This window comes from Ovis canadensis, chromosome 21 (assembly GCF_042477335.2).
Source record: "Ovis canadensis isolate MfBH-ARS-UI-01 breed Bighorn chromosome 21, ARS-UI_OviCan_v2, whole genome shotgun sequence".
Taxonomy (NCBI): Eukaryota; Metazoa; Chordata; class Mammalia; order Artiodactyla; family Bovidae; genus Ovis; species Ovis canadensis.
This window is the reverse complement of record NC_091265.1, coordinates 61,511,375-61,532,138: the sequence shown is the minus strand read 5'-3', so window position 1 is coordinate 61,532,138 and position 20,764 is coordinate 61,511,375. Positions and strand designations below refer to the sequence as shown.

General features: G+C 60.5%; 3 protein-coding genes and 1 long non-coding RNA gene across 11 annotated transcripts; 2 read left to right on the top strand and 2 right to left on the bottom strand.

Moving 5' to 3' along the window:
• Positions 1–986: 986 nt before the first annotated feature.
• TBC1D10C (TBC1 domain family member 10C) lies at positions 987–7,026 on the bottom strand. Of its 7 annotated transcripts, none has more exons than XM_069565703.1 (10): positions 6,745–7,026; positions 6,311–6,489; positions 5,496–5,595; positions 5,177–5,284; positions 4,984–5,090; positions 4,670–4,784; positions 3,900–3,965; positions 3,625–3,814; positions 1,957–2,111; positions 987–1,676 (listed from the first exon to the last, which is right to left on the bottom strand). In XM_069565703.1, exons 2-10 carry the CDS (start codon positions 6,460–6,462, stop codon positions 1,329–1,331), a joined length of 1,341 nt encoding a protein of 446 aa, XP_069421804.1. In that variant the 5' UTR covers positions 6,463–6,489; positions 6,745–7,026; the 3' UTR covers positions 987–1,328. The 7 variants fall into 7 exon arrangements, with proteins under 7 accessions (XP_069421804.1, XP_069421807.1, XP_069421805.1 ...); XM_069565706.1 differs by having other exon boundaries at positions 1,875–2,111; positions 6,745–6,826; XM_069565704.1 differs by having other exon boundaries at positions 6,763–6,826.
• A 648-nt stretch (positions 7,027–7,674) lies between these two features.
• On the top strand, positions 7,675–11,208 carry PPP1CA (protein phosphatase 1 catalytic subunit alpha). The gene is made up of 7 exons (XM_069565711.1): positions 7,675–7,880; positions 8,411–8,542; positions 8,688–8,918; positions 9,550–9,654; positions 10,242–10,465; positions 10,547–10,681; positions 10,761–11,208. The coding sequence occupies exons 1-7, from the start codon at positions 7,826–7,828 to the stop codon at positions 10,869–10,871; spliced, it is 993 nt and encodes a 330-aa protein (XP_069421812.1). The 5' UTR covers positions 7,675–7,825; the 3' UTR covers positions 10,872–11,208.
• RAD9A (RAD9 checkpoint clamp component A) lies at positions 10,990–17,424 on the bottom strand. Of its 2 annotated transcripts, XM_069565709.1 has the most exons (11): positions 16,837–17,424; positions 16,684–16,754; positions 16,075–16,203; positions 15,513–15,627; positions 15,326–15,425; positions 13,843–13,949; positions 13,588–13,697; positions 13,442–13,506; positions 13,211–13,351; positions 12,230–12,443; positions 10,990–11,928 (listed from the first exon to the last, which is right to left on the bottom strand). In XM_069565709.1, exons 1-11 carry the CDS (start codon positions 16,868–16,870, stop codon positions 11,833–11,835), a joined length of 1,182 nt encoding a protein of 393 aa, XP_069421810.1. In that variant the 5' UTR covers positions 16,871–17,424; the 3' UTR covers positions 10,990–11,832. The 2 variants fall into 2 exon arrangements, with proteins under 2 accessions (XP_069421810.1, XP_069421811.1); XM_069565710.1 differs by having other exon boundaries at positions 13,442–13,697; positions 16,837–17,004.
• Positions 17,098–20,630, top strand: LOC138426818 (uncharacterized). The gene is made up of 2 exons (XR_011251759.1): positions 17,098–17,947; positions 19,413–20,630. It is a non-coding gene; the product is annotated as an uncharacterized lncRNA (long non-coding RNA).
• Positions 20,631–20,764: the final 134 nt, after the last annotated feature.

Here is a 20,764-nt window from a genome sequence, read left to right as displayed (position 1 = left end):
GAAGGGGACGACAAAGGATGAGATGGTTGGATGGCATCACTGACTCAATGGACATGAGCTTGAGCAAACTCCGGGAGATGGTGAAGGACAGGGAGGCCTGGCGTGCTGCAGTCACGGGGTTGGGTTGCAGAGTCCGACACGACTTAGCAACTGAACAACAATAACAACACAGAGTGAGTGTCTTCCTGCGGCCGTGTACTTGTCACCAGCCCATTTGGAATCAGGGGTCTGAGGGTGCCAATGTGTTCCAGCACAGCCATTGAGAAAGGCGGATGGAACACTCCACCATTTAAACAAGACTACAGTCACTTTCTCCGGGAACTCAGACCATGCCCCCACCCTCCACCCTCCACCCTCAGGGGAGGGCACCCAAGGAGGCGGAGCACTCAGACGGCCCTGCAGGGACATGAGCCTGCCTCGGAAACAGCCCTGTTGTCCTGGCAATGGCTCATGTCCCAGGCACCTCGGGCACCCACGGGGGCAATTAGCAAGTGTGGGAGGGGGTTTCCATGGTGGCAGTCCCCAGGGGGTGCGGCTGGGGTTTCAGGAGGGGGCAAGGGCCGGCGGGGCCTTTCTCCTTTGTCCGGGCACACTAGGCCTTTGTTCTCAGCCGGCTCTCTCTGAGGACGGGACTAGGACCCGGGGTGGGGTGGGGGGGCAGACTTGGGATAGAGTGCTCCCACTGCTGGGTGTGCTCCTGAAATCAGCAAGGGGAGGGAGCAGAAGAGGAGACAGAGTCCCACATGTGGGCCCAGCGTCCACTGGGGGAGCCCTCCTCCCCCAGGCACAGGAGCCTCACCTGGCCCCAAGAGGCTGAGTGCTGCAGCTTGCCATTGGTCCCTGTAGCTGGTAAACACCTTCCAGCACCCAACGGGCAGCCTCCATGTGCCCTGGGGAGCTGGGGCGGGACTAGGAGGGGCGGGGCCGTAACAGGAGGGGCCAGCTGGTGGAAGGTTTCGGGTAGAGGGCATTGATCTGACCCCATGCAGGCTTCTGTTCAGACTTTATTCCAGGGCCCTCATGAGCCTTTTGGGGTCCCTGTGGCCCAGCCCATGCCCTTTCTTGCATACTCCTCCAGTGCAAGCTTGATGTGTGCAAGGGCCCAGGCACTGGGGCAGCCCTGTGGGTGGGGGATGGCCTGGGTCCCCCAAACCCCACTCTGCACCCTTCAGTCCTCCTCAGGCCTGAGGCAGTCCATGGGAAAGGAATGAGGCATCCAACCCCAGCTGTAAAGTGCGGTGCCCACTTCAAGGCTGGCATCCACTGTTCAGGCAGTTGGGATCAGGGGGACCCTGAGTCCGTGGTACCCTCAGAAGTGGGACCTACCCTCAGAATCGGGTGTCCAGGAAGGAGGTGGAGCTTCTGTGGGACCTGGAGGGGCTCTCGATAGGGGGGCCCCTGGACCGGGTCAGCAGCCCGTGGAAAGTCTTGCCTCGGGTCTGGGGCTTGCGCCGGGGCGGCTGGGGCTCCTCTGGGGGCTGTACCACGATGCGAGGCACCTCGGGCCGGGGGTTCCCCTGGGTTCCTGCCAGCTGCTGGGCCTCAAAGATGGCTGGGGCCCCCGGCAGGCGGGCCTGTGGCCTCGGGGGTGGCTCGGATGCTGATGCGGGCAGCTGGGCCAGCTGGGCCTTGATCTCCCGCTGCAGGTCCTGTTCGGACAGGGCCACGCCATGCACCTGCGGGGAGCAGTTGATACTGAGCCTGGGGGAGGGCAGGAAATGATGAGATCCCCGCAGGGCAGGCAGCACACAGCCCCAGGAAGTGGCTGAGGGCTGAGGGCCTGACAGACAAAGAGGCAGACTAAAAGGCACTTGAGGCCTGGGGTTTCCACCTTCTCTGCTGCTCAGAGGACAAGAATGGAGCCCCGTGCTTACTGTGACTACTCCTCCAGGCCTGTTTCCCCAGCTGTGCAGGGGGCTGCTGGGCCACTGCAGGGGGCGCGCAAGGGGCACCCACCTGGGGCATGAAGACCTCTTCTTGCAACTGGGCAGGGGGGATGGATCGAAGGGCGCCGAGCGTCTCCAGGAGCCCCGGGCAGGCCAGGCGCTGTTCAGTGGTGCCCAGTGCCAGGCGCACCAGGGTCAGCCCCACGCGGAACAGCACCTTCACACCTGCAGGCCAGTGGGGCTCGCTCAGTGTGGGGCCAGCTCTCAGCCCGGGCCCGAACCTGTCCTTGGCCAGACTCCTTCCACCCTCCTGCAGCTCTGCTGCCTGGACTGAGAGCGGGTCGGCCGTCTAGGGACACCAGCCAGCGGGTCCCAGCAGCCACTGATGCTCATGGGCAGCACAGCCTGCCAGGAGCCAAGGGCTACTGACAGCCTCACACGGGCTTTCTCATTCTGGGCCTCAGCTCCTTGCCCCATCCAGTGAAAGGGCTGGGTGGTAACAAGACAGCCTTTCTAGCTCAGATCTGTGAGCTTCTGATTCTAGAAAGATTCAAGCCAGAACTCCTCACCCCTAAGCTAAGAGCACATGCAGGCACGCACACGCACGTGACTTTGGCCTGCTCCTGGAGCCTCAGGGCCCCTCCCTGGCAGCCTCGGGTCTGCTGAGAAAGGCAGTAGGGGGACCAGTGAGGCCTGGTGACCACTGTGCCGTGTAAAGAGACAACAGGACTACTAAGGTCGTCACCGTTATCAACGGGCAAGGGCACCTCCACGGGGCCCTGCCTGTGCCACCCTCGAGGCCCGAGTGCAGGGGAGGACAAGCAGACAGTGACTTGGACGTCCGTGGTTAGAATGCTAACCCACTCTGAAGCCAACTGGGCATACAGCGGGTGCTCAGTAGATGTACTGGTGGATTTCTACCACGCAACCGCTGGACAACCCGCATAGTACAGAAAGCAGCTGTGCCACTGATGGGGGTACCAGGCAGGGCCCCAGAGATCCAGAGTCCAGCTCAGCTTTGCCCCGACTGCCCCCCGCTCTTGGCCTGGCACCTCTCCCCATGCCCGCACCCCTCAAGTCATCCGTGGCTGGGACCCTGCGGATAGGGCCCTGCCTGCCTCTCCTTCTCCACCCGGCTCCACGTATCTGCCTCTTTCAAGGAGTGGCCACCAGCGTATTTAAACAGCCCTCTCCTGCCATTCCCCTACACTCTGGTATGTCCTTTGTTTTATTTTCTTCATGGAACTTAAGACAATCTATAAATATCTTGTTAATTTGGTACCACCGCCTCCCATCCCCACCCCCACCAGAATGTAGGTCTCACTTACTCAAGTGGCCTTGGCTCCCAGAGGCGTGCCTGGCCTCTGAGGGCTCGCAATGAGGGCCCAGGGGCTCCATCTGCTGTGCCCCCACAGTGCCCAGTCCCCGAGCTGTGCCACTGCTGTGGTCTCTCCAGCTCCTGCCCCATCGACCTTGGGGAAGCCTCCCTGACTCCAGCCCTCCCCCCACGTGGATGCTGTGCCCTCCCTGTGGTGATCTCACTGATTGTGGCAGGGGCTGCTGTTCCTCCCACTGGTGATACATGGCTAACAGCGACTACCCTCAGCACACCCCAGCACCCAGGCCCCAGATCAGGGTCAGCAGTGGCGGTGGGGCAGAGCGAAGCTGGCACCTCCACCTTCCGTGCCCACCAGGCACCCCCTCCTGCCCCCGCCCACCTGGTCGGCCCCTCACTCACCCTCGCTAAGAAAAGCGTCCCAGACACGCAGCACCGTGGGGAAGGGCAGGGAGCGGGCGAAGAGGCACAGGAACCACTCGGGCAGGTAGAGCAGGGGCCCGACGCCCACCTTCTGCAGATGCTTGTGCACGCGAGGGAGCAGCCGTCGCAGCAGGGCCGTGAACACCTCAGCGTCCAGCCGCACAGCCTCCTGCGGCCACGCCCATCAGCACCGGTGGCTGGCGTCCCCCAGGCGCCCACCCCCACCCAGCCCTCCCCCCGTCCCTGCCTCTCACCATGTGGGGCCCGTAGTAGCCGGGAAGGTAAACCTCGCAGATCTGGACCAGGCACCAGAAGGCCTCCTGGGGGTGGGCACAGGCCTTGAGTGCCCGCCGCAGAGGGGACCGCAGGGTGGGGGAAGGGGGGCAACAGGGGAGGGCCTAGACAACATCTGGGGTGACTCTAGAGCCAGGAGCCTGGTCTCAGTGCTGCCAGTGGGGCTGGGGCAGGGGGTGGGTCTTACCTAAAAGCTTCCCGTTGCCTAGAAAGAGGCCTACCAAGGGGTGTAGGGGTCGGCAATCACAGGGCTCAGAGGGCTGAATTTGAGGGTCGCAGGGTGGGGGCTCACTGGTCAAGGCAGTGGAGGTCCAAAAGTTCAAGTCTTGGGTTCTTGGGGTCATTGGGGTCAGGGATCATGGTCACAGGGTTCAGAATCAGGGGTCATAAGGACAAGGTGATACCATCCAGACTTTTAGATCATTGGGCCAAAGGTCAGGGGTCAGGGTTCGATGTTCCTGGAATCAAGGTCATTGGGCTTGACGGTTACTGAGATTGGCAGGCATGAGGCCCTGGCTCACTAGGACAGGTTTGCGTGGGACTTGAGGATCCTAGGTCCCGGAGGCCAGGGCTCCAGAGGATGGGAGGGCGGTCACGGTCCAGGGCACAGGATGCCTTGGTCCTTAGGTCCCTAGCGTTGGGGGTCCAGGATCTCAGGTAACTGAAGTCAGAGTTCCTGGGGGTGGGCGTCCGGGTCTGGGGCCCCTGCAGCAGGGCTGTGGGCACTCACCTCCGGGGGCAGGTGCATGAGCAGCACGGCGGCCACAGGGCCCTGGGCCTGGCAGTAGCCCTGCTCCGGCCGGTACAGGGTGTAGGCCTTCAGGACCTGCAGGAGGCCCTGCTGCCTGTGCCAGAAGACCTCATCAGGGCCAGTCCTCCGGGCATCCCTCCCGCACCCGCTGGCAAGCCCTGCCCAGGCCTTGGCCCCTCAGGGGCCTTGCTGGGTCCTCTGAGATGCAAAGACATAAACCCAGGGTCGGGGACTCGGCCAAAGCACCTGGGGGTTTGGGGGTTAGGGGTCCCTGGGCATCCCCACCCTCGTACCCGTGACCCTGGGGCGACACAAACATCTCATGCAGAGGGAACTGGCGGTGCAGGTCCCTGCCGATGGTTTCCATCCACTGTGGGTCTCCCGGGGCCTCAGCCAGTTTCTGCATGTGGGCAAGAAGGTGGAGGTGAAGGCCCAGAGGGGTGAAGGGCTAGGGGAGGGGGCTGGGACCGCTGAGGTTCCCCTCACCTGGTAAGTGCCGGGGCTGTTCTTCTGACACACGTGAGCCCCGCACAGAAGGGGCCAACACCGGGCCCGCAGGGCCGAGGGGATGCCTTTCCGGCACTGCATCTTTACCTGCGGGTGAGGCCAGGGCACCCTGTTAGGCCAGTTGTGCCAGATACCCCTGCCGCTCTCAGCTGGCCTCAGGCACAATCTGCCATCGGGCAAGAGTCTCGGCGAGGAGCAGGGAGTGAAGCCAGGAGGTGCTGGGACACAGGAGGCTGAATTTTGCCAGGTAAAGGGGGGGCAAGCCAAGGGGGCCCGTGTGGGGCCACTCTCCCCGCACCTTCTTGTACCGCCGAGACATGGTTTTCTCCCAGTGTGAAGTCATCTCCACCCACTTCATCTCCCGCTGGCGGATGAGGTCTGCAGGAGGGTGACCCGGCCTGGGGGCACACGGCACAAATGTCCAGACATAGGATGGCCACATCCTCGGCCTTTCCCACCACCTGGGTGAGCCCAACCCTTGGCCCTGGAGATCTCTGGGAATCTCTGGGGTGGGGAGTGACCTGTCACCCAGGAGTTGCCAGTGGTTGTCATGGGGACAGGAAAGGATGTGGCTCCGATGTGGGCGGAAGCAGGAGATACTGAAGAGGGTGTGTAGGTGTGTGTTGGGGGAGGGGCTGGTAGACTGTCCCCCGGGACGGGGACACAGACAACTCTTCGGGGAAGTTGAGTAGACAGAGCCCAAGAGCTAGAAACCAGGAGTCTTCTCTGAGCCTGATTCTGCCTCTGATGGCGGTATGACCTCCCTATCTATCTCCGATCTCGTCTTCCTGTCAGCACCTGGGGAAGGGGGGGACTGGTAGGGGAAGAAGTGTGGGTTCTATGATCTTGGGATTCCTGGGCCAGATTGAACGGAGAAGCAGGTTCAGCCCCTCTGGGAACCCTCAGAGACTGGGAGGAAGAGACACACAGGTACTCACTCCCCATAGCCCTGCTAATCTTAAGATTCCATCTAGAACCCGAGAACAGGTGATGCTAGCTGAGTCCCCAGACCCTTCCAGGACCTTCGAGGTTGGGCCTCACTCTAGAATTCAGCTCTCAGCCTCCACCATTAGGCCCAGCACCCCGTACCCCCCTCATCCCTTCTCCACTTACCCTGGCTCTGCTGCGCTGCCCCCAATGAAGCCGTAGCGGTCAGCCTGGCGATACGGGCCGGGCCCGCTCAGCTCTGAGTCGGACCCCAAGGAGCTGGAGTCATCCTGCAGCTCACTGGGCTGCGCCAGGTCCTCGCCCAGGGCCTGGGCCATGGCGCCACCGACCCCCCGTGCGGCAGGCTGCAAGATGTGGGCACAGCCAGTGTGAGCAGGGGCTCCCGGCCAGCCGGGGCCGGGGCGCCTCTGCAGCCAGGCCTCAGCCCCAGGACCTGCCCGCCTGGTCAAAGAGGACAGCTTGCAGGGCATCGCACCACACCCCTCTGGTACCCTCTCCTCTTGTGGGGTGGGGGTGGGGCACAGGCCCAGAGGGGCAGAAAGGCCAGGCCCCCTACCGGAGACCCAGGCCCAGCCCCTGTCCCAAGGGGCCCAGCTTACCTCCCTGCTGCACCTCACCTCCTCCTCTCACTTCCTCCTCAGCCACAGCTTCAGCAACCCGCTGAGGGCCCCTCCCAAGTGCGTGGTGGGGGGGGTTACCCCTTCCTCTCCAGGGCTCTTCCGGCCTGCCCCAGTAGCCCTGGGCCATGGGCTCCTCCCACCACCCCGGTGGGCTAGGTGGGTGCAGGCCTGGGTTCTTGTGCTGGGTGTGATGCAGCCAGGGCCTGCCAGAGGTAGAGAGGCCACGCTGCCTCCAGATGTGAGGTCACAGGCAAATAAAACACTCAATTCAGGGTTCCAGTGAGTATTACACTTTATTTAACGTGACTTCTTTTGTTAACGCTTTCGACAAGTCAAACAGTAAGTCATTACTGCGCTACTCAAAACACAACGACGAGACATTAAAAAATAGTAGTAATGGTGTAGCATGCGCCACGGGCAGGGGGACCAAAATGAGCTCGGCGTTCAGCGACAGGTGTCTGGGTATGGTCAGCCGCCCGCAGGCCACAGGGACCCTAGAGGTGAGAGCTCCTCCGTCAGTCTGAAGCCAACCCTTGCTATCTTTGAACCTGTTTCCTTTCCTGCACTTCGTGGATTTAATCTGCACTCTCTGGGGAGACCCAATGAGATATCAATGAGGTCACACCACCTTCTAGCCCGGGACAGAAATGGGAAGGACTATTGGGCCCTTGAAAGAGAAAAACAACTCCACACTACTTCCGGCCGCACATCCTCGGTGCAAGGGTGGGTAACTCCTCAAGGGCGGAACTAGAGTCGACCTCGCCCCGTGAAGCCCCGCCCCCAGTGTAGGCTCCGCCCCCGCAACCAGGTCAGCCCGAGCCCCGCCTCCCGAGCCGCCGCGGGCCCCGGGCCTGGCGTCCAGTGGAGGCGCTAGAGCGCAGGGGCGGCGGGCGACCGGGCGGGCCGGGTGCGGCGGGGCGGGGCTGCCGGCAGAGGAGGCGGGGCGGCGGGCCGGGGCGGGCCCGGGCGGGCGGAAGGAGCACCAGGCCGGAAGGAGGCCGCGGGAGGGCGGGAGGCAGGATAGGGCCCGGAGGTGCTGGGCCAGAGCGGCGGCGCCGCCATGTCCGACAGCGAGAAGCTCAACCTGGACTCTATAATCGGACGCCTGCTGGAAGGTTGGCCGGGGAGGCGAGGGAGGTGGGCGCCCGCCGCGCCCTGGTCCCCTGCCCGGCCCGGAAGTGGCGCGCGGGTGGACCTGCCCCTCCCAGGGCCAGCTTTGACTGGGCGGGGACGGGCCGCGAGGTCCCGTGGCCACATCGTCCCCCCACCCCACCCCAGTCGTGGCGCGCTGGGAGGTCTGGGGTTGCTCCCCTTGCCAGAGCAGAACCGGGGTTGGCGGTGGCGGGGGTGGGCGCGCAAGGATTGGCCTGGGCTCTTGGCTGAGGGAGAAACCCGAGAAGCCTAGTCCCCCAGGAAGGGGTCCTGTGCTGAGGTTTTGGATGGCCTCTGCGCACAGCAGTCCCCTCGCGAGCGCCTTGAGGGCAGTTGGGGGTCCCAGGAGGCTCAGCAGCAACAGCTGCCCCTGGGCAAGGCGGGGCCGGGAGGCCCAGGAGCCCCTACCCAGAAGTGCCTTTGGGGCCACCAGTGACATTCACCCTCTTCTTGCCTGAGGAACCAGGGTCCTGACGCCTCTTTCCGCCCCCAGTGCAGGGCTCCAGGCCTGGAAAGAATGTACAGCTGACGGAGAACGAGATCCGTGGTCTGTGCCTCAAATCCCGGGAGATTTTCCTGAGCCAGCCCATTCTTCTGGAGCTGGAGGCACCCCTCAAGATCTGCGGTGAGCCCCCAGCCCAGGTCCCCGTGGCCTCCTGAAAGCGGCCTTGCCCCCCACCCCTCCCAAGTTTCTCCTCCCTTGGGCCCAACCCTGACCCTGGGTTCACGTTTAGGCTGCCCTAGTGCTGACCTGGTTCCCTGGGTCACAGGTGACATTCACGGCCAGTACTATGACCTTCTGCGGCTGTTTGAGTACGGCGGCTTCCCTCCAGAAAGTAACTACCTGTTCCTGGGGGACTACGTGGACAGGGGCAAGCAGTCTTTGGAGACCATCTGCCTGCTGCTGGCCTATAAGATCAAGTACCCAGAGAACTTCTTCCTGCTCCGTGGGAACCACGAGTGTGCCAGTATCAACCGCATCTACGGCTTCTATGATGAGTGTGAGTGGGCAGAGCATCTGGGCCGCCCTGGTCCTAAAGGGCTCTCCTTGCCATTCAGTGCGACCCTCGTGTTGACCTGGTGGCTGGGGTGTCAGCGTCTGACAAACACCTGCTAAGCTGAGTGCCGTGAAGGTAGCACCAGCCCATGCCACCCTCCCCGATCCTCCTAGAGCAGATCCTGGCACTCAGGAGGGACCTAGCCAGTGGCTGCTAGCTGAAGGGCTGCCAGGATTCTAAGGCAGGGCCTCACCTGCCGACACTCCCCTCCAGCGCATCCGATACTTAAGCACTTAGGATGCCTGTTGGGACTGGACTCTGTTAGACAGAAGCCAAGATGAACCAGACCCTGTCTCGACCTGGCCCTGCTCTTGTGCTGGGGGTGGATGCCAACCTTGAGGTCGTGCCAGAAGTGGAACTCTGGGGTTCCCGTGGACTTGGCTGCTTTAGAATTCTGTCTGGGAGGCAGTGGGGTAGTAGGGGTAGGGGGCGGGGGTTCGGTTTCCTTTTTTGCCTTCCATTCTCTCCTCCTAGCTGTGTCTGAACAACACACAATGTGTCCTGGAAGGCCTGGAGACCGGGCTGAGGGTGGAGCAGAGGCCCTCTGGTGAGCTGTCTCCTTCCCCCTGGGCAGGCAAGAGACGCTACAACATCAAACTGTGGAAGACCTTCACTGATTGCTTCAACTGCCTGCCCATCGCTGCCATCGTGGACGAGAAGATCTTCTGTTGCCATGGAGGTGAGCACAGCTCTGGGCATGTGAATTCTTGAGCAGGATGAGCCTCCCAGGGTGAGCACCCCTGGGGACCTTGGGACAGAAGCGTCGGCTGGAAGATGTGTTCCCAGTCGCCAGGAACAGCTCTCCCTGGAGTCCTGGTATGGGTAGTACTTCTTCCATGACGTGCCCCCGCACTGCAGCATTAGGCTGCACCCACTGTTGTGTCATGGCCTCGCCTTCTTGCATGGAGTTTGCTTGTCCCCTTTCTCCAGGGCTTCCCTAGTGGCTCAGATGGTAAAGAATCTGCCTGCAATGCGGGAGACCCAGGTTTGATCCCTGGGTTGGGACGATCCCCTGAAGAAAGGAATGGCTACTCGCTCCAGCTTTCTTGCCTGGACAGTCCATGGGGTTGCAAAGAGTCGGACACGACTGAGCGAAAACACTTTCTCCAGGGAGCTCTGTGCTCCTTGAAGGGACAGGGACTTGGAAGAGGCAGAAGGTGATGAGTTCTGCCTTTGTAGGCTCCCAGGAATCCTGGAGAGGTGGGGGGCAGAGGCTGATTGGCAAAGGCTGCCTGGAGGAGGTGACCTGCCCCCTGTGCCCTCCAGGCCTGTCCCCAGACCTACAGTCCATGGAGCAGATCCGGCGCATCATGCGGCCCACAGATGTGCCTGACCAGGGCCTGCTCTGTGACCTGCTGTGGTCTGACCCTGACAAGGACGTGCAGGGCTGGGGCGAGAATGACCGCGGCGTCTCCTTTACCTTTGGAGCTGAGGTGGTGGCCAAGTTCCTGCACAAGCATGACCTGGACCTCATCTGCCGGGCACACCAGGTGGGCTGGCAGCCCCCATCTGGGTTAGAGCAGGGCTGGCAGCCAGCTCCTGCTGAACTAACCGCCTCCACCCTCGTCCAGGTAGTAGAAGACGGCTACGAGTTCTTTGCCAAGCGGCAGCTGGTGACACTCTTCTCAGCCCCCAACTACTGCGGCGAGTTTGACAATGCAGGTGCCATGATGAGCGTGGACGAGACGCTCATGTGCTCCTTCCAGGTGGGGGTCGGGCCGGGGGCAGGCAGGCCCAGGGACTTACGGCTTGACCCCTTAAGCCTGACCAGTTTTTCTCTTCTAGATCCTCAAGCCCGCCGACAAGAACAAGGGGAAATATGGGCAGTTCAGTGGCCTGAACCCTGGAGGCCGGCCCATCACCCCACCCCGCAACTCCGCCAAAGCCAAGAAATAGCCTCCGTGTGCCCGCCCTCTGCCCCAGATGGTGGATTGTACAGAAATCACGTGGCTACAGGGGGCTCGTGCTGGCCCCCCAGGCCCACCCATCACGGGGAACATGGAGGCTTGGTGTATTTTTCTCTTTTTTTTTTATGAATCAATAGCAGCATCCAGTCCCCCAGGGGTCTTCCCGCTTGTACCTACAGCGGCTGCAGGCAGGATCCTGGGGCTAAGGCTGCAGCTCAGGGCAAAGCAGGGCCAGATTGGGGATCTCCAGCCTTGCTTGGCCTCAGGGCTGGCAGCCGGATCCTGGGGCAACCCATCTGGTCTCTTGAATAAAGGTCAAAGCTGGATTCTTGCCATAGCCTGTCTCCCTTGTCCCAAACACTGGGCCTGGCAACTCTTCCGCCCAGAGCCACTTGGGAGGCTTGCTGGGCTTCGGGCCCCAGCCAGGAAAACCCCAGCCACGTGCCCAGGTCCGCAGGGGCTCTTGGAATTTCCAAGCCAGGGCCAGAGAGTTCAGGGAAAGCAAGCAGTGTGTGCCAGTCACAGGGGATCCCAGTGGTGTGCTCAGGATTTGAGGGAGGGACAGGTCATGATTGGCAGAAGGTGGATCAGCAGGGGCAGGAGCCCTACAATGATTTCTTTGTTTCTTAGGGAGGTGGGCTTAGAGAAGGCAGTCCTCCAGTTCTGGCCACAGAACTGGATTAAGAGGTGAGGGAACTCCCTGCAGAGGGCAGCTCAGCACCGAGACTGGGGACAGACTGATAGATTGAGGGTTGAATGAAAGATTTGAGGGTTGAAGGGAAACAACAAGACCCAGGCCAGTCAAGGCCCTGGGGGAGGTGGTGGGACCAGTCAGCTAAGCTCCAGCAGGGCGCATCTCTACCACCCACCAAGGAGGAGAGCGGACCTGCCGTGGCTGGCCTTGGGAGAGGGGTGGGGTGGGGCTTCATCGGGCCCCTTCTTGGCTCGGCTTAGCCTTCGCCCTCACTGTCCTCAGCCAGCACAGGGCTGGGGCCCTGGGGAGAGTGTGCAGGGGCCAGGATGGAGCCAAAGAACAGCGAGCGGAACTGGCGAGAGAACAGAGGAAGCCTGGTGAGTTTGGAGGCTGCTCCCGCCCTCCGCCTCTCATCCCAGCCTCTGCCTCCTGCTTAGTCGCTTGTGGTGTCTGACTTTGCAACCGCATGGACTGTAGCCCACCAGGCTTCTCTTTGTCCATGGGGATTCTCCAGGCCAGAATCCTGGAGTGGGTTGCCATGCCCTCCTCCAGGGGATCTTCCCCACCCAGGGAGTGAACCCAGGTCTCCCACGTGGCTGACAGAGTCTTTCCGTCGGAGCCACCAGGGAAGCCCTTCCGCCTCTCGCCCCTACCTTCTTAGGTGGGGGAGTCCCAGGCACTGTGCTGGGCTCCATGTCGTCATCTTCCTCTGAGTGGGGGCTGGAGCTACAGGGGCGCTGGAGGCCAGGTGAAAGGGAGATGGAGGGCAGTGCCCGAGAGCCCTCACTGCCCATGGTGGTTTCCATGGCGATCATGTAAGAGTCCATGTCATCGACAGCAAAGTCATCCAGGTCTACGTGGGGCGTGCTACAGGCAGACACGGTATCAGCGGTGGGGACACAGTTAGGGCCCCCACCTGGAGGGCTCAGCCAGGGCCTGCAGGAGCCTAGTAACCATTAGTGACCTCTTGGTTTTATTACTTCCTGATTTGGTGGGAGGGGAAAGGATGGGGGGCGGTGTTTTAAGTGGCCCCTTCCGGGAGGGGGTCGACCCGAGAATTCTTTTATCAGAGTTCAGGTAGAGGCCTGAGGGAGGCATACTGGGGGCCGCTTCAGCTCGGCTGGGGGAGGGGAGCGGCAAGTCCAGTGAGCTGGGCCACCTGGGGCCCAAGCCCCCACATTCCCAGAGGACAGGAACTGGAGAGCGCTGGGGCCCAGGGACATGCTGGGCAGAGGGCCAGGCCAAACTTCCTCCACTTAAACTATGCTGGGCCCATCCTCCCCAACCCACCTGCCCTTTCAGCCACCTGCTTTCCCCATCCCAGGCAGCCCCCTGCCTCTCGGCAGCCCTTTTCCCTCCTTGGCTTGGGAGGAGGCCTCAGCCAGAGAAGGAAGCCAGCCCGACCTTGGGGACACTTCCCTGGGTTGGGGGATCTCTGAATACAGCTGACTGGTTAGGCTCAGCCTGCAGGGCTGGAAGCAGCACTGTAGGGGCTGGGGCTCAATAGGAAGTGGAGATGGGAGGCGCATGGGGTGGGGGCTGCAGACTAGAAGCGGGGGGCTGCAGACTAGAAGCGGCAGGCTGCAGCCTGGGTGCACAGGGTGAGAAGCGGGGTGGGCGGGCGGAGCTCTCACCTGTGAGCCTGAAGCTGGGGCTCTGGCCGCTGGAGCTCCTCTTGGGCATGCAGGGTCTGGGGGTGCGAGTCCAGCTCTGAGAGTGTGGCCAGGACAAAGTGGCCGTCCAGCAGAGAGTCCTCGATGGCAAAGATGGCTGGCCTGGCAGGTGACAGGTCCAGGCGTGGTCAAGGCCCTTTGGCTTTTGGCACCCCAGAGCCCTCCCCTCCCTATCCCAAGGCTGGACCTTACCTGCCTGGGGCATCAAAGTGAATGCTGAGGGACAAGTTGGCTGACTCTGCAAAGCTCAGGAGCCCCTGGGAAGGGAGAAGCAGAGCATGGAGGCTGGGCAGGGAGGAGAGGTGGACGGGGCGGTGAGCGCACGGCAGGAACCTCACCCGGAATTCCTTGAGGCAGAAAGTGATGGCCACCCCTTCCTGGGCCTGCAACTGCTGGAAATCCTCCTCTCCGATGCTCATCTCTGTCACCATGGCTTTGATGGCGCTGTCTTGGGGGGCAGTGACAGGAGGAAGCTGGGCTCTGCCCCAGCCAGCCTGTCTCTGCTCTCTGCACCCTCCCCACCCAGTCTCTGCTCTCTGCGCCACCCCCACCCAGTCTCTGCTCTCTGCCCCAAGCCCCATCGGTCCCCTCACCTGCCTCCTCTTGGTAGCTACGCAGGATGACCCTGCGGCCACGGCCGATGCCCAGTGTCACTTCAGCCAGTGCAGGGGGGAAAGGCAGAACAGCCTCCACCAGGACCCTGTGAGGGGGCATAGTATCTCACCCGAGGCTCGGTCCCGCCCAGTGGCTTGCTCTCAGAGAACTGGAGGCGGGACAGCGAGGCACACCAACGTCCAAAGAGAACCAGGCCAGGCCTAGCATGGCCCCAGGGTGGAGCACGGGGGCAGCAGGACACAGTCTCTGCCTCACCCAAGGTTCCCAGAATGTTGTAGGAGAGCAGTCCTCTTGCAAGAGATGGAGGCAGACAAGAACAGGCCCACAGAAGGCAGCAGGAAGTTCAGGTGGTTTGTGCTGAACCGAACCAGGCAGGTGGCACCTGCCCATCCAGGATTGGGAGACCAGACCCACATTGTCCGCATGAACACCGCCTTACAAAGAGTCCTCAGGTCCCTGTCTAGTAGAGACAGGCTAGTAAATAGTTTCAGGTGAAATAATACCTGGAATTTGCCTCAAGACAACTGGGACAAAGCTGGTTATCATCTGCTTTTATATGAATTTGAAATTGTCCATAAGATAAAGAGAAACAATCACTCGTTTTAAAAAAAAGAAAAATTCTCAAAACCCAGACCATGGATTGATTCTTTCTCTACCCAAAGGGATCCTAGGTAGTGCTATTTCAACAAAACTCAGAAAAACAAAGTCAGGGCTCAAAGGGACCTTCAAGTTACCAGGTCCTGCGGCTACCAAAAGCAAAGAAACGTGAGACCTTGGGTTACTTGAGTGCAAGGTGCACCCTGCACGTGGGCAGGTGGGAGGGGACCCAAGCCTCTGGTCTTCTCTAGGGACCTTGGCGTCTGCTGGGCTCCCCATCTCCCAGGTCTTGCACGGCCCCTGTGACTGCCCAGAATGGCTCCTCTCCTATAGCTGATTATTCAGGCAGCCCTCCAGGACCGTGATCTCCCTGTCCAGCCGTGGCCTGAGAACCCCTCAGGGATAGAACCCAGCCAGGTAGGAAGAGAGGCTGCCCTTGAATGGGACTCATCCCAGAAGGATGACCAGGTCAGAGAAAGGTCACAAGTCCCGGAGCCACAAAAATTAACGGACCTTCAAAGGCCAGAGGAGATGTGAGGGCAAGCCGGAGACCTGTTCTTTGAAAGAGGAGTCAGAGTGGGGCTGAGTGGTCAGAAAGCCAAGTCAGACTTTGAGGTGGAGAATACAGACTCAGGAGACAGAGAGGAACATGGGATAAGGGAGCATCTGGCCCCTCCTCACTCCAGCCTCTGCCCTTAAAGGGCCAGGCAAGGCCCTGAAAGCAAACTGGGTTGGATGAACGCTTTGAGGTTCACAGATACCCTGCAGGAAAAACGGAGGAGGTGCCTCCTTAAACTGACTCCTGAGGCTGAAAGAAGGAAGAGAAAAGCCTAGGGCTCAGCGTGCAACCAGGGGCGTGCTCACCTGGCTGGGGCACGGAGCACATGGGGACACAAGGCTGGGTCGAAGATGGCCTGCAGGGACTCGCAGTCCTGGAAGGACAGGTTGTGAGTCTTCCTCACCCCTGGATGGGCAGACAGGGTCTCAGCGGGCTCACCAACCTCTAATCCCACACCGCAAGGACCCCTGGATCAGCCAGCTGCTCACTCACCATATTTGCAGTGCAGCTGAACTACCAGGCGGCTGCTCCTGTCATTCAGGGAAATGCAGCATTTCTCCACAGTTTTTTCCAGCATTGCCAGCGAGCGGAAGACAGACAGGAAGGACTAGGTGAGGGAAACACATCCGCTCAGCACTGCGCCTCCGCCAACTGGCTCTCATGTCCAGTCGCCTTGGGCTCTGGCCCATCATGGGCTCAACACTGTCACACCAGGAAAGGACCCCTCACACATGCAGATATCTGCACCCTTCCAGGCCTTCATTTGTGCTCTTATCCTGGTCTGGAATGCCTTCAAAAGACCTGCGTATCTTTCAAGGACCAACCTGAGAGTCATTTACTCCCTGCAGGTTCCTGGCAGATTCAGCTACCCTCTCCATATGGCCTGTTACCCCCATGGATGTCTCTACTTGGCCAGGCTCTGCGTTCTGCACCGGACTGCTCCAGTATACATCTCTCCTCCTGCAGGCACCTGCTCTGTGCTCCAGAGCAAACTGCACTGCCAAGAGGGGTTCCTGGGGGGAGTGCCCTGCCACTGCTGAGGGACCCACCTCACCTTCATCAGGATCTTACAGCGCAGCTGGTCCTGCCCAGGGGTGGCAGCCTGGTACTGCTGGAAGAAGAGGGGGGCAAAGAGGAAGCAGGCGTAGGCCGAGCGGGAGGAGTTCACGGTCCGGAGGGAGAGCTGGGGCCAGGAAAAGTGGGGAGAAAGATGTGGTCACCAGCAGTGCTGGGCCCAGCCCTCAAGCCAGCTTTGCCCAGGCACTTGCCCCAAAGGCTTCTGTTCCACCATCACCTGCAGAAGCCCGCCCTTTCCTTTCAGTCATTAGGGGTGTCCTCCATGAAGCCTTCCCCGAGTCCCGAGTGGGCGTCAGCCCCGCCGTTTCCACAGCAAGGGCGCGACCCAGCCTTCAGCACCCACGCCTTTTACCTAATCACCCCCATCCACCACTGGGCATTTGAGGGAGGGCAAGGGCTCTCGATTCAGACACCGGCCTAGGAAGATGACAGGGCCCAAAGGGACACCCCAGCAACAGGGGAGGCCCCTGTTAAACTCAGCAAACGTGCCCACCGGGCAGCCTGCCTGATGGGGGCGAGACTCGAGCCCCGATCAGGGCTCCCTGTTGGGACTTTCACGCCATTCCCCCATACCCGGTCTCCTCACCCCGTCTTCCAGGGGCTCCAGGTAGAGTTCGTCCCCGATGCGGGACAGGGAGTGGACGGCCTTGCCGAGCACTGCGGGGAGGAGAGAGACAGCGGTTTGCGGGCGCCTCGGGCCATCCCACGTGGTTCCAGCCCCCGGCCGGCCCCGACTCACCCTTCACGTTGCTGCCCGTGACAAGACACTTCATGCTGCCCGCAGTGACCGGGATGGGGCGGGCGGGGGGCTTTGGGCCGGACCCCAGCTCAACGATCCGCTCCGGGTCTCTCCCGCGGCTCCGGGCGGTTGGGGTTCCCTTCCCGCGCACCGCCCCCGGCAGCCCCGCCCCCGCCCTCTGATTGGGCCGCAAGCCGTCAGCTCCGTCACGTGAGAAAGACGCTCGCCGGCTGCGCCGTCACGTGACGGAGGCTGCGCCCTGGGCGGGCCCTGTCACGTGACCCGGGAGCGCCGGGTTCCTCCGTGCGGTCCAGGCCCACTCTCGGCCCTCGAGCGCCCCTGTGAAGCACGGCGGGCAGCCGGCCCCACCGCGGCCCCTCACCCGAACGCGAGACGCCCAGAGGGTGTCGGGGAGAGAACAGTGAGCTCGGAATCCGGAGATGTGCGGGCGGGCCCGGCCCGGGTCACTAATTTAGTACGGATTTCCTGGACGTTTGTCGGGCGCCGGCGGGGTGCGTACGGGGTCGATGCAAGACCGTCTCACCCCGTCCGGGCGGGCCGGGGACGCGGACAGAAGCAGCAACTGCCAGCTCGGAAAAGATAGTAACGCACCCGGGGTGGGAAGTGGCTGCTCGCCGTGGCTTCTACGATCCTTCTTTGATCCCAAAGAACAGAAGCTTCCCCGGACGAAAAGGGGTAGAAAGATTTGGCCAGCAGGAGAAGGCGAGAGTCAAGACTCAGCAGCACGTGGGGGCTCTTCCCTCCGTTGGGAGGGAAGTGGGTTTGTGAGAGGAGGGCTGCTGAATGATGAAGGTCACTGATGGAAAGCACTGGAAACATTTTATGAGGATAGACTCCTGCGTCTCTGGCCGTTGGAAAATGACCAAGAGAGGGTGCCAAAAGAGGGGCTTAGTTAATCCCTGGGTCGGGAAGATCCCCTGGAAGAGGAAATGGCAACGCACCCCAGTGTTCTTGCCCAGAAAATCCCATGGACCGAGGAGTCTGGCGGGCTACAGTCCATGGGGTCACAAAGGGTGCGACACGACTGGCGCCGGTGGGACACAGCAGTCAGCCTGGCAGGTCTTCCCTCGTCCGCAGCCTCGGTCCGCAGGTGTGCGAAGAGGAGGGCAAGTCACGGAGGGGCTCCTGGCCTCTGGTTTCTTGCAGCACCTGGTGTGCTTTGAGGGACCCTTGGGCACCCCTGCGTTCCTTTAGGGCCTTGCTCCTCTGGCAGTGTTGCCAGTGAGGAAGCCACGTTTGTGGGACCGTTACCCTCCTGCTCCTGGTCTGCAATTCTGGACTCCACTTCCTCTCCTTATGTCAGGTTTCCTCCCTTATCAGGTTTCCCTGGATTACTGGGGGAGATTATTCTTGCCTTTTAAGGGGGTCAGTGTAAATGGTACCACTTCTACGCAGGCATTTAGGTCAGTAAACTGGGACTCATCCTTGACTCCATCCTGACCCACCTCTTACATACTGCAATCCTTCAGCAAGCCTGAGCGCTCTGCCTCCTAAACAGATGGCAACTTGGTCCTCCTCTCCCATGCCCACAGCCATCATTCTGGCTCAGGCCACCATCATCTCTCACTTGAGTGTTGATGGGAGCACTCTGAGTGGTCCCCTGCCCCTCCACTGCACTCTCCATACAGCACCAAAGTGGCCTTCTTAAGATGTCAATCATGTCACGCCTTTCCCCGGTTTAGATCCTGCAGTGGTTTCCAACTACTGCACTTGGCAGCAGATCTAAACCCCTTGGGAATTCCCTGAGGATCCACTGGTAAGGAGTCTGAGCTTTCACTGCCTAGGGTGCAAGTTCAACCCCTGGTTAGGGAACGAACCATGGCCAAAATAAATAAGCCACCAAAAACTAAACCCCTTACCCCAAACCTGCAGGAAGGACCTGGCCCTGCCCATCTCTTCACCTGTCTCTGCCCTCTCTCTGCAGCTGCGCTGGCCCTATCCATTTCCTGAATCAACCACATCCTTCTCCACCTTGGGCTCTCCACATAAGCTGTTCCCACCACTTGGAATGCTCTTCCCCCCCTTCTCACACGGAGGCACCTTCTCTTCCTAGGGCTCAGCTTCAGGTGCCCATCCTCAAATAGGCCTTCTCTGCCTCCCCGCTCCAGGCCCCCTCCCCGCAGCTAATCCCTTGCTCTGAGTCATCTACAGCGCTTAACACAAGTCAGCGTTATTTCGCACGTGTCTACTGTGCTGCCTCTAGTATGTCAGCCCTGTGAGGCCAGGACTGAGTCCGTTTGCGCCACCCTACCTCCCCGGGTGGGTGCCTGCACCCAGGGGAGGGCCCGGCCCTCAGCAGGTGATTAGTAAGTACGCCTTCAGTGAATAGGTGTGTGATCCAAGTGAAACTGAATTGACTCCGGTTGCCTCTTAGCACAGTGCTGTGATTAAATAAAGAAAATTTCCAAGCCCTGCCCACAGTCCTACCTTTCTGTGGATGATAGCTGTCACCCCACATTCTGTCCAGTCCACACCTTGCCCACAAAGAACCTAGCAGTCGTTATTCCCCTCCTTTGCTCCTCCTCCCTGGATCTCACCCTCTCTTTTTATTCCAGCGAGAATCAGCCAAGCCTTCATGGCTTCTCCGCTGCTCCCCCAGCCATTGCCTGAGCAGCCCAGTTGGAACAGGAGATATATCCAACACTCCCTGGAAGGCAGGGAGGGGAGCTGTGACTCATCGAACAGCCGGGTCTCTGCGCCTGACTCTTACGGGACTGTAGGGACCTGCAGCCTCCAGGCTTTGGAACAAGGCTCTGCGGGGAGGAAGTTGTCTAGTTGCTCAGTCGTTTCTGACTCTTTGTGGCTCCATGGACTGCAGCACACCAGGCTTCCCTGTCCTTCACCATCTCCTGGAGTTTGCTCAAACTCATGTGCATTGAGTCAGTGATGCCATCCAGCTATCTCATCCTCTGTTGCCCCCTTCTCCTTTTGCCTTCAATCTTTCCCAGCATCAGGATCTTTTCAAATGAGTTGACTCTTCACTTCAGATGGCCAAAGTTTTGGAGCTTCAGCTTTAGCATCAGTCCTTCCAATGAATATTCAGGGTTGATTTCCTTTAGGATTAACTGGTTTGATCTCCTTGCTGCCCAAGGGACTCTCAAGAGTCTTCTTCAACACCATAGTTCGAAAGCATCAGTTCTTCAGTGCTCAGTCTTCTTTATGGTCCAACTCTCACATCTGTACATGATGACTGGAAAAACCATAGCTTTTACTGTACAGAGGGAGGAGACAGAAATGCTTTTGGGCTTCTGATGCGTCTTTCCTAAGCTATGTGTGTGTATGTGTGTGTGCGTGCAGCCACACACACCTGCCAAAGCCAGGAAACTTGACCGTTCTGAAGGGCTCAGAGCTGGGAATCTGAAGTCCTGGGTCTCTGGTCTGTCCTCAGCATGGACTCTGCTGTGACTGGGTGAGTCCCTCCCATGTCTGCAACTGTGCAATGTGGTTGATGGCATGAGATGCCTCTTCCCAGCTTGATGTGCTGAGATCGCAAGGGGCCCTCCGACTGCCCTGAGCCCCTCTTCTAGTCACCCCTGCTCTGGGGAAGAGCTGGAACTGGCAGGCCTGCTGCCCCAGGCTGTGGGGCTGGAAGGGAGCTCTCCCATTGGAGGTCAGGCAGCCTCTCCAGGATGGCAGTTGGTGCAGCCAAGAAGGCCTTCCAGGTCCAAAAGAGAGGAGGCACAGGAGACTCCAGCCCTGCTCACAGATGGCCTCAGGCAAGTCAAGGCCCTTTGGGTATGTTTCCTCCTTGATAAAGTGAGTGGGTTGAATGAGATGCTGTCTCAAGAGCTTTTAAAACCCCACATTCTTACAGTCTTCGCCATACCCCACGTTAGAGATGGCCTCCTGCAAGTACACAGTATGTGATTATGTGGGAGTGTGTGTGTGCGTGTGTGTGTGTGTGTGA

Coding starts and splice junctions, on each gene's coding strand:
- TBC1D10C (XM_069565708.1), bottom strand. CDS start 6,615: ATGCCCTGCAAGCTGTCCTCTTTGACCAGGCGGGCAGGTCCTGGGGCT. Junction 5,596..6,310: donor GGCAGCGCAGCAGAGCCAGG/GTAAGTGGAGAA, acceptor GTGTGCCCCCAG/GCCGGGTCACCCTCCTGCAG. Junction 3,966..4,669: donor TCATGCACCTGCCCCCGGAG/GTGAGTGCCCAC, acceptor GCCCACCCCCAG/GAGGCCTTCTGGTGCCTGGT.
- PPP1CA (XM_069565711.1), top strand. CDS start 7,826: ATGTCCGACAGCGAGAAGCTCAACCTGGACTCTATAATCGGACGCCTG. Junction 8,543..8,687: donor GGCACCCCTCAAGATCTGCG/GTGAGCCCCCAG, acceptor CCTGGGTCACAG/GTGACATTCACGGCCAGTAC. Junction 8,919..9,549: donor CTACGGCTTCTATGATGAGT/GTGAGTGGGCAG, acceptor CCCCCTGGGCAG/GCAAGAGACGCTACAACATC.
- RAD9A (XM_069565710.1), bottom strand. CDS start 16,870: ATGAAGTGTCTTGTCACGGGCAGCAACGTGAAGG. Junction 15,426..15,512: donor TCAGCTGCACTGCAAATATG/GTGAGTGAGCAG, acceptor CTGCCCATCCAG/GGGTGAGGAAGACTCACAAC. Junction 13,698..13,842: donor TAGCTACCAAGAGGAGGCAG/GTGAGGGGACCG, acceptor CTGCCCCCCAAG/ACAGCGCCATCAAAGCCATG.